Raw genomic sequence first — 11,081 nt, 5'->3', positions numbered from 1 at the left:
ATTTGTGGTGGTCATTAAAGATACTTCTATACATTTGTAAAAATTGTTTTGGCGCTATATTTTCTTGATAGGAGAGGCAAAAAATTACTGGCCAAATAGTGACTGTGTAGAAGTTGCCCTAGGGTAAGAACAAAGCAGCTGCCCCAATATCTGGTAGCCAATAGTCATACAATGTATGCAATATCTTATTTATTCCACCATAATTGTGTAGTCTCAATGTACCCGAACTATAGCTATACCTCAATGTGATGTATCCTCCATCAGTTCTGTAGAAGAGAGTCAAGAGAACAGAATATATATTTTTTAATTGAGGTTTATTCCAAGTCAGACATAAGTCGCACACCTCAACAGATCTTTATAAGAATTAAGTGCTACAGTTTAAGTGCAATATTGTTAGAGGTCAAATGATGAATTAATGGACCGCTGAGCTCTAGATATAATATCTGGAACTGCATGAAATAGAAGACCTAGAACTTCAGGGATTGCTTTATCTAGCTCATCTCCATTACCAGGGACAAGAAGGATAGCTATTGTGAATGGGAGGTCTTAATCCTTAAGGACCAGAGGGGCCTTTACTTGATTAGCTACGTCTTTACCCATCAGGGCTTCTACAATAGCAAGGCCAAAGTCAAAGCTGGTGCCAGGTCCACGGCTGGTGATGAAGTGTCCGTCCAGCTCCACTCTATTCTCAGAGTACTTGTAGTGATCTGAAGAGACAAGAAACCAGAGGGTAGAATAAGATCATAAATTGTATATAATGCACAAAATCAGGTTGTATGGCGTTTGCTTGGAGACCTAAGGCCTAGACCCCACAGGGCGTCACGTTGCAAAGCTTCACGGTTCTTGCCACAGCACTTTAGACAAAGTTCGTAGAAGTACCCTCTGCACACGGTTTCAATTATACCCATGGGGAAACCATCAGCATTTCCGTAGTTATAACGGACATGCTGCGATTTCCAAAACTGACGGTTTTTAACCGCAAAGTAGGCCTGGGTCTCCATCCACTTTGCCCTGACTATAAAACGCCACAAATTTTCCCGCCACAGGCAAATTGCAGTGTTTACGCCCTGTGGGACCTTAGCCTAAAAGGCTATTCCACCTACTTTATAGTGTAATTGTTTTATTTCATTTTTTTTGTTGTTGCAATTGTCTTTTGGGGTTTTTGGAGAACATTATTGTAATATACTTAATTAACCTATCTAACTTTTCATTTAATAGAAACACTCAAATTCTCTATCTGGGCTGCTGCTAAAGAAAACATGTACACATCTGTATTACTAGTATGTTGACTTGCAGAATTTTTAATTGTGAAAGTTTGGATGTTTGTGTGTTTGTTCCTCAATCACGCAAAAAACGGCTAAACGGATTTGAATGAAATCTGGCACATAGATTGTAACCTCGATTAAAACATAGGGTACTTTTTATCCCAGTAAATGACATGGCTTCATGACTGTTATGAATTTATGTTCCTATACTATATTACATTGCTCCTGCAGCAGCTTCTCTCAGGTCTGTTATCTCTCTGTGTAAACACACGCTAACCCTCAGTGTACATGCATCTGCATATTATCTGATCTGTTCCAGGAGGTGCAGACAAACTGACAGTTTGGATTAAAGGTGTTTGCTCATGTCAGTTTGTCAATTTTAAACATGCCTGGAAAGAGAAAATCTAATTTGTGGCACACAAGGAGAGCTATGTAGCCAGAAGTTCTCCTCAAGCAGAGCTGAGAGAGATCATTGACGCCAACAACACATGCATTATATGGCGTCGTAGCAAGCTGCTGAGATGCCGAAACAATTACAGACACGGCGCAAAGAACAACTTCAGTGCCAGGCCAACTTGAGAGCTGCTGAAACGCCAGATCATCAACGCCAACAACATGCTCATTATATGGCATCCCAGCGAGCTGCTGAGATGCCGGAACAATCACTGACACGGTGTGAGAAACAAGTTCAGCAGCAGGACAGCTTAAGAGCTGTCAAAAGATCATAGCAGGTGAACCATCAACGGCAGCAATTTGGCGGATCATTGATGCCAAAAACACGCAGACGAAGTCGCAGGCAGAGGCTAGTGATGTATACATTGAAACGATGCCCACCATTATTGCACTGAAAGTGTCCTGGCACATAAAATGTCCAAGGAGTGAAAACCCTTCACTGCTCCCATATCACTTCGGTTATACTGGAAATTCTCATAAGCAGACAGTAAATACATTGCAGGAAGATTATGCAAATCCATAGGTTATACCATATTACTTTACAAATAAAGCCAGTACCTCCAGTCATCATTTTATCCTTTGCAAGGGGATGTGTAGTCACGCATCTTCCAAAGCCTATACCATGAGCCAGCAGCGCAGTTGGACCTGTAAAGAGTAAAATTTACATTAGGTGTACATTTAATTATTTCCACTAAAGGTCTATTCAACAGCAGCACCAGTGTTGAACATGGAAGGACTATGTAAAAACAAGCAAAGATAAAAATAGAGTCGCAACACAAATCTTTAACCTCCTGAGTATTTGGGTGGGTTCACACTACAGTTATTTAGAGGGGTTGTCCCTTATCCCCTATCCACAGGTTAGGAAATACATGCACTCGAACACCGGGTGCCCCAGGGATCAGGAGAATGGGGAACCACAGTTCCAGCTGTCCCATAGAAGAGAATGGAGGGCTGCACTCACAAGGAGGACTTAGGGAGACTTTTGGTACCCCGTTCTCCAGATCCCTTGGGAACTGAATAAGTGTCCATAATTGGACAATCCCTATAATGGCCATTGTGCTCATCTGTCACAGGATAAGAGCAATGGACATTAAGTGGCAAGTGGAGCCCTCTTCAATGACTGCATTGATGTAAAAAGCGAGCCTGAAGTTTAAAAAAAAACAAAAAAAAAAAAAACACTTCTTCCATAACAAAACTAAAACAGACATGACAGAAGACTGTGTCCGCCATCTTTACCGTATATGGTATATGAAAAGGGAATGGACAGACGGGGCGCTCATTTTTGGTTCAGTTACTCCGCTACTGTAAATGTCTTATCTTATGACAGCAACGAACATAATTTTAGATTTTGTGTTTGACCTCCATTGTCACATCTGTATGACACCAAGTAAATCCAATAAAGTAAAATGTAACTATACCAGCACATATTGCAGCAATGAAACCCTTCTTGGCATCTTGTTCTTGCAAAACCTCTTTTACTGCCGGAGACTGGAAAGGAAAAAAAAAAAAAATATTCAGATTTCTGAAGCTTTATTGAACAGGAGGAATTACAAACATCACAATTGTAGAGAGTATAGGACTAAAAAACAACAGTCAAAAACTGGCAGCTCTGTACTTCCAACTCATGGCTGAAATTGGTGCAGCGTTGAAAAAAAAAAAAAAAAAAAAAATCAGTTTTTATTATGGTCAATATTTGGTAGCCGTATTACCTCTGACAAGTTCTGAGCGCCAAGGTTACCTCCAGGAAGCACTATAACATCATAAGGGCCCTGGAAGACAAAAATTGTAAGAGACCATAGTTTAATGGTTATTCCCATGCATAAAAACAAAAATATCCATCATGTCTTGAATAGGCAGAAACCCCCAATTTATTTATTTATTTATTTTTTTAAATAACCAAGTTAGAACTGTAGTGTGAATACATCCAGAGTAACTAATAACAGATTGTGATTGAGGACATTGTCCACACCAGACAACCTTATAAAGTGATGTCACGGCATGGAGACGAGTAGTTGACAGGTGGCCATTGGGTCCAAACCCAGACTGAGGACACTGACTGTCAAGCGTAGGCGGTGAGGCCTGTGGTATATATAAAGAGTTGTTAAAAGGGGAAGTGGGTATAACTATACGAATGTTAAGTATATTGGGAAAGGTCTTTAGATGTCAAGTGTGTGGGGAGAATGTAGCGTTTTACATAACCTACTTAAAGGGATTCTATCATTAAAATTGTATTTTTTTTTCTGCCTACCATATCGGAATAGTTTTAAGAAAGGCTATTCTTCGCCAGGCCACCGTTCGGTAGAAATCCCGGTTTTCGACAGTATGCAAATGAGTTCTCTCACAGCACTGAGGGCGGGGCCCAGCGCTCAAACAGCACTGGGGGAGTCTCCAATGCTGCGAGAGAAAGCTCCAGTGCAGCCTCTTAGTCTGGAACGGCCTCTCTTCGAGTCTTCTTCCGGCGCTGGGTTTAAACTGCGCATGCCCGCCGGCCACAAGAATATGGCCACTTACACTTACTGTGTAAGCAGCTATTTTGTTGTGGCTGGCGGGCAAGCGCAGACAGCTTTGTCCGAGGCCAAGGAGTTTTAACCCAGGGCCGGAAGAAGACACAAAGAGGCCATTCCAGACGAAGATGAAGGCGGCGCTGGAGAGTTCTCTCACAGCATTGGGGACGCCGCCGGCTCTAACTTTGTCTGCAACACCTCTCTCCGCGTCTTCTTCCAGCGCTGGCTTCAAACTTCTAGGCTTGCGCAGTCAGCTCTGCCATCGGACAGAGTCGAATGCACATGCCTGCGGCCATTTTTTTGTGGCCACTTACACAAGCGTACTACACAAAAAATGGCCTAGATGGCAGAGCAGTCTGTGCATGCCTAGAAGTTTGAAGCCCAGCACAAGAAGAAGACACGGAGAGAGGCATTCCAGACGAAGATGGAGGCGGCGCTGGAGAGTTCTCTAGCAGCATTGGTGACGCCCCCAGTTCTGTTTGAGCGCTGGGGACCGCCCCCAGTGCTGCGAGAGAACTCATTTGCATACAGAAGAAAACCGGGACTTCTACCAAACGGCGGCGTGGAGAAGACATCTAAAGGTAGGAGAAGAATAGCCTGTCTTAAGGCTATTCCTACCTATTAGGGACAAAAAAATGTCATTTTAATGCTTGAATCCCTTTAAGACAAAAATTTTACAAAACACCTACCTAAAGATGAGACACAGACTCCTGGCACCTGTGGTACACCTCAGTTTCACTGTACATGTGCCTGAGGTCTGGCTTATACACTATGAAACTGAGGGGTACTTTCCCCAGCATCACTGAATGCTCAGGAGAACAGACATACGGTAAGTATTTTTTTTCTAAAACAGCTGCAGACATCTTTACCTGAGACACTAAACCGCTGGTCTATAAGGACAGGTTCACCGAAACTAAATCTAGAAGAAGTTGTGCAGTTGAGTAACGCTTGCCATACACTTTAGATAGCGGTCATATAAATTGTTATTCGGCCCATAGCTATTCCTCCCAACCTCTCCTTAATCAGGGTGAGCATGCATGTGTTTGAATGCTGATACGGAAGTAAGCAACTTCCTGTGAGAACAAAACTGTAAGGCTAAGGCTCCACGTTGTGGAAACGCAGCTCTATTAGTTGCAGATTTTGCTGCAGTTTTTTAAGCCAAAGCCAAGATTGGCTACAAAAGGAATAAGAAATGGGAAATATATAGAAGGTTCTTATACTTTTACCTCCTGCTCAATCCACTGGCTTTGGCTCAAAAAAACCGCAGCAAAATCTGCAAAAGAAAAAAAAAAAAAAGAAAGAGCTGCCTTAGCCTGAAGAAGATAAGAATCAAACAGCCCAGTCCTTTTACTCCTCTCTGGTATCTGTTTTCATGGTCAGAATCCTATAAACAATAGATGGGTTTTCAGTGCTGCTGAAGATGATGTTCTAAACCAACATAAATCTAATGTGTATGGCCACATGTCTGACAGTAGATGGAGTTAAACAGTGTGCCAATTCTATGGGCAGATTTCTGAAAGCTATATGTGTATAACTGAAGGATAAATGCATAAGATAACAGAACATTAAGGTTACAAAAATAAAGCAAAGATGCAAAATTAACCCAACTTTTTAATGTAAAACCCTTCAGGCAAACTCATTTTATATAAAGTAATATGGCTCTGGCACCCAAAAGGGTTAAACTGTAGATGAGAGAATAATTGGCAGAAGGAGACTTCCTAAATTAGCCCGAGCCGTGTCCTACGGAGTGCCAGAAATTCTGACCTTTAGCGCTGCAATAACCCGCCTAAGTTATATAACAGCACAGCATACTGCACCATTCACGATTGTCAAATATAAACCAAAATGCTATGCTGTTCAGTCAAACTGGGAAAAAAAAAAATCCAATCCCCAATGTGGACATAATCCCTGACCAAAAGCAACCATAACTGCACAACTTAGAATATCATGGGCGTTGGATGGGAATTTTTATGAAATAGTTGACGTTCAGGAGTGGTGGGGCCTGTGAACTATAACCTGCTATATCTGATATCAATAAAAAAAAAAATAAAAAAAAATAAATAAAATTCTATATATATATATATATATATATATATATATATATATATATATATATATATATATATTCATTCAGCATTCAAATCCCCCAATATAGGTAAAATTATAGCTACTTCCCTGCTAAATGCTGCATCTTTAGGATAGTGCATTACACTTCGTTCACATCTGCATTTGGTATTCCGTTCGGGGATTCCACATGAGGCCCCCCCCTTCCCGAATGGAATACGGAACGCAACTGCAAGCGGTGTGCACTAAAAGCACACGAACCCCATAGACTATAATGGGGTCTGTGTGCTTTCCGCGTGTTGCCCGCACGAATCATGCGGACAGGAAAGTAGATTGTGAATTACTTTCCTATCTGCATGATCCCTGAGGAGATCTGGTGGCAAGCACATAGTCTATGGGGTCCGTGTGCTTTCACTGGCATACTGCTTGCAATTGCGTTCGGTATTCTGTTCAGGAGGGGGGTCCTCATGTGGACTCCTCCGGAAGGAATCCAAACACAGATGTGAACGAGGCCTAAGGCTAAGTTCACACAGAGTAACGTGCCGCGTGATGTGGCACATATACGGCGTGTGAGACTTTGAGCGCCGCAAAATAACGCGGCATATACGATCCAGGCTCCCATTGAAATCAATGGGAGCGTATACGGCACTCAAAGTCTCACACGCCGTATACGTGCCACATCACGCGGCACGTTACTCCGTGTGAACTTACTCTTAGAGAATCACTGTTTCTGCTCCTTACTATATGCTGGAGCACAGCATAGAAGTGGTTAAATAGAGAGTCAGCTGTTCTGACTGTGCTAGATCAGTGAGGTGTAAAGCCGTTGCCTGTACCTCAACCAAAGGAGTTGTAGGAGACACATGATAATCTTTTATCTGCATTGTGCCAAAATTGTCCCCTGTGCAGTTCCTTTCTGTGGAGTGTCTTGACTTAAGTGAATGCCTTGTCGGGTGACAACTTTAGCATCCACCCAAGAAACCAAGAAGAGCAGACTCCTAAGCATTCAGAGCAGACAGACAGACAGAAATAGCCCATGACTGTTGCAATCATGGCACAAGGTGAAGGAAAACTCCTTTTTCTTTGTAATACAACTAGTATGACCACTTAGGGCTAGTTCACACAGTTTGTGGTAGGCGGATTTTGGCAGAAAAAAAAAAAGAAGCCACATGCCCTATCTTGCCAAGGATTTCGTGGCGGAGTCAGCTGTGACGGCCGCGGCTCGGGACACGCTCCTATTTAGGCCCATTCATTCGGCCTAATCAGCAGCAGAATGCCGCAATGGAATGCTGATACACTGCATTGGCATCCCGTCGCACTATCCGCGCCAAAAGGCAAAACACACGGCAGAAAACTTGTCCGCCGTGTGAACTAGCCCTTAGGTATATCTTAACTACTTTACAGCATATCTATCAATGACCCGTCAAACACGCTGACAGACTCCCACTGATATTGTATACATTATATGACAATATGCATGTCCACTGTCCTACAATAATCGGCAACATAAATCAGCCAGGTCCTTTATATTAAGAGTCTACAGGAATAGAAAAACATGGCTGCTCTCTTCCGATATGTACGAACCACAATGGCTGACCCATCAGCGGTTTCCTGGTTTTGTAACTCACATTAAATTGGATAAGGTCGATGACAATATCTATGGTCCAGCAGGGGAACAGATATTACACCACCGACCCTTCCTCAGTACTCTGGATTACCTTTGTCCTGGCTTCCTCTAGGCTGGTGTCTGGACAGATGACGACGTCCCTGCTGCACTGGACTGGATCTTTGCCCGTCAGTCCCGCTACTGTCACGATGATCTGTGCATTACACAAAAATTAATTTATAATATACATATACTTACAACAAAAGGTACAAGAGGGTAAAGGGATTTATGCAATCCCCCCACAAAACAGCACCCTATTAGTACAAGCACCAATTTGCTGTCACTGATCCACTGTCATCCAATTTATTTAGAGAACGGAATTTGTAACTTTTTTTCTAAAATGGTCCCAAACGAGACTCATATGATCCCGATAATGTGTGCCCCATGTAAAGTAAGCAGTGTCGTGTGTGACCAGCGCTCCATTCACTTCTGTGGCCTAGGGAGCGATGTCTCCTGCTCAATCTGTTAGTGACATGGAAGTGAATGAGGCTGCGGTCACACTTTTGCATTGCTGGTCCATCCAGACGGTGGACTCAGGGACCCGTATTCTCGTAATCCCAGGGGCCTTTACTTTGGGGCTTCTCCCCTATCTTGAGGACCATTACAAACCCTGAAGACTTTGCCTTTCTGATCAGAATTAAAGGGGCTCTATCAGCAAAATCAGGCTGATAGAGCCCCACATATGCGTGAATAGCCTTTAAAAAGGCTATTCAGGCACCGTAAATGTTATATTAAACTACCCCCCCCCCCCCGTTTTAAAATAAAACCTAAAAAAGAATGTGATCTACTTACGGATCGTGCACGCTGGGCGGGCATTCAGGGTGCGCTGTCTTCTTCATCCCCGCCTCTGTCCGCTCGCGAGCGTCGGAGGAAGACGGGACCAGAGGACGTCGGAGGAAGAAGAGGCGTGGCTGAAGAAGACGGCGCACCCTGAATGTCTGCCCAGTGTTTAATATAGCATTTACGGTGCCTGAATAGCCTTTTTAAAGGCTATTCACGCATATGTGGGGCTCTATCAGCATGATTTTGCTGATAGAGCCCCTTTAAAGTGCAGTTTCAATTTCTCAGATAAACTATTACAGACCCAGAGCAGCTGCACACATAGCAGAGTCCATGCTGCAAGCCCCCAGCTGCACACATAGCAGAGTCCATGCTGCAAGCCCCCAGCTGCACACATAGCAGAGTCCATGCTGCAAGCCCCCAGCTGCACCACTACTCACCCCAGCCCTCCTCATCACATCAGTGGGTATGACGGTCTCCATCTCCTCTGCCCCCTTGGCCAGGATCACCAGGGCTCTCTTGCCGGCCATAACGCTGGAGAAGTCAAAGCAGCTTTCTATTCCTGCAACACTGAAATGTCAACCAGCATTGAGCGAGCAGCAGCTACACCCCCTATAACCACAGCTACAGGAAGCCACTGCGGACAAACTTCCTAAACGCGAATTAAATGAATGTCTTATCGCCATCTAGTGGTCAAGTTCTAGTATTACACGTAACTGCGTTATATGTGCATAAACAGGGTTGTACTGGACCATAGATAGCACATGATAAGTGGGGCTCCATTCAGGGCCAATTTTGACTTTTCTGCTGCCTGAAGTGGATATTGAAATGGCCCCTCACAGTTAGAACATTAGGTTTGGCTACCATGGCATTTGCGCACCACTCATCACTAATGCCATCTGAATGAGATGCAACCGTGCCTAGTGATTGAAAGGAATCAATGGGCCCTGGGCACATGTGTAATATATAATTAAAAATAAAAAAATACCTGTTCCTAGCATGCCAGTGTCTGCCGCCAAAGCCAGAAACCCTGTTTCCCCACGTGACATTACCGGACCCTTTCCAACAACCACTGAAGCTGCTGATTGGTCTCAGCGGTCACATGAGGTGCAGAGATTCTGGGGTATGAGGTGAGGTACGCCAACTGAATGGGCTGCGGTGGCATATAGCAGAGCACCAATGACAGGTGGTAGTTTTTGTTTTTTTTTTTTTGTTCTCATGCCTCAGCCCCCTCATATTTGATCCAATTCCTGGAAAACCCCTTTAAGAATAATATTCCATATTGGCCCCTTCATACAGTGTAATATATCAGCCACTCCATACAGTGTAATGTCCCATAGTGACCCCTCATGTATTACTCACCTCCTTTGGACTCCAGCACAGTTCCCTGTTCTCTTCGGCGTTTCTAATTTAATAATAGCCATTGTGCTTCAGACGTGTTCAAGACCACCAGGTGAATTCATCGTACAAATAATGGCTATCTACAACCGGTAGATACTGCTCTCACAGCAGATGACTCTGGCCCCATTACAGATTTTGCATTGGGGCCCAGGAACTTAGGCATAATATCACGCAACTAAAACATTTATTGCTGGTTGCTCCTTTGTGTTGCTGGGGATCCACCTCACAGCAACTTAGGCTAGCACTACTTAGTGACTTTGATCCTGACTTTTGTCGCATGACCAAAAACTACTTGGTCACTCTGCGAATACTTAATAGTGAATGGCATTGCATACAACTGCTAGTGTGCTCAGACCACAGCTCCCGGTGAAACATTGCTTCTAATAATAATACTCCATTTTATTTATATGGTGTCAATATATTCCACAGCACTGCACAATTTGCTTATAGAGGTCCTTTCACATACTCTGGCACCCGCAGTATCAGATGCAAGAGACGTCAGTGCCGTTAGTTTCAGCACAGATATCTCTCCACTGTCAGGAAGGAGGGCCTTAATGCTCAGCGTCATCCTTGGGTGGTAATTTTTTTGTCAGGAATCTACCTCAAAATCAGCCTCCAAAAAAGGCTCCCAATAGAACTCTATTGGGAGACTGATTTTGAGGCGGATTCCTGACCAAAAAAAAAAAACCCAGTGTGAACTCAGCCTAAGGGTCACAGTGAAGCTGCATCCACTAACATTAGTGAATGAGTTACAGGATGATCCGATGAGCTTTGATCACACAGCAGGAACGCAGCCAGAATCATGGTGTAGCCTTAACTTTATCGTCAATGTCTTGTGACCATACCACAAGACTGAAACACAAATTGCTAGCTCTGTGGACAAAACAATTACCATGCAGGTTTTCCAGGTGGGTTTGTTGGGAGTTACACCCGACTGAAATGACGTAGGCA

The 11,081-nt window shown here is 43.6% G+C and overlaps 1 protein-coding gene across 2 annotated transcripts; it reads right to left on the bottom strand.

Annotated features, from left to right (window-relative positions):
* Positions 1 to 297: 297 nt before the first annotated feature.
* Positions 298 to 9,358, bottom strand: PARK7 (Parkinsonism associated deglycase). Of its 2 annotated transcripts, none has more exons than XM_075279829.1 (6): positions 9,170 to 9,358; positions 8,002 to 8,103; positions 3,428 to 3,487; positions 3,137 to 3,206; positions 2,277 to 2,363; positions 298 to 707 (listed from the first exon to the last, which is right to left on the bottom strand). In XM_075279829.1, exons 1-6 carry the CDS (start codon positions 9,257 to 9,259, stop codon positions 547 to 549), a joined length of 570 nt encoding a protein of 189 aa, XP_075135930.1. In that variant the 5' UTR covers positions 9,260 to 9,358; the 3' UTR covers positions 298 to 546. The 2 variants fall into 2 exon arrangements, with proteins under 2 accessions (XP_075135930.1, XP_075135931.1); XM_075279830.1 differs by lacking the exon at positions 9,170 to 9,358 and adding an exon at positions 8,742 to 8,819.
* Between the last annotated feature and the right edge of the window lie 1,723 nt (positions 9,359 to 11,081).

Source organism: Leptodactylus fuscus, chromosome 6 (assembly GCF_031893055.1).
Source record: "Leptodactylus fuscus isolate aLepFus1 chromosome 6, aLepFus1.hap2, whole genome shotgun sequence".
Classification (NCBI taxonomy): domain Eukaryota; kingdom Metazoa; phylum Chordata; class Amphibia; order Anura; family Leptodactylidae; genus Leptodactylus; species Leptodactylus fuscus.
Note: the sequence above shows the minus strand (reverse complement) of the source record. Positions and strands in the feature narration are given on the sequence as shown.

Excerpts from the sequence above, each read along its gene's own strand:
- PARK7 (XM_075279829.1), bottom strand. The coding sequence starts at position 9,259 with ATGGCCGGCAAGAGAGCCCTGGTGATCCTGGCCAAGGGGGCAGAGGAG. Across the intron at positions 8,104-9,169 it reads ATGTGATGAGGAGGGCTGGG|ATCATCGTGACAGTAGCGGG; the intron begins GTGAGTAGTGGT and ends TGTAATGCACAG. Across the intron at positions 3,488-8,001 it reads TAGAGGAAGCCAGGACAAAG|GGCCCTTATGATGTTATAGT; the intron begins GTAATCCAGAGT and ends TTTGTCTTCCAG.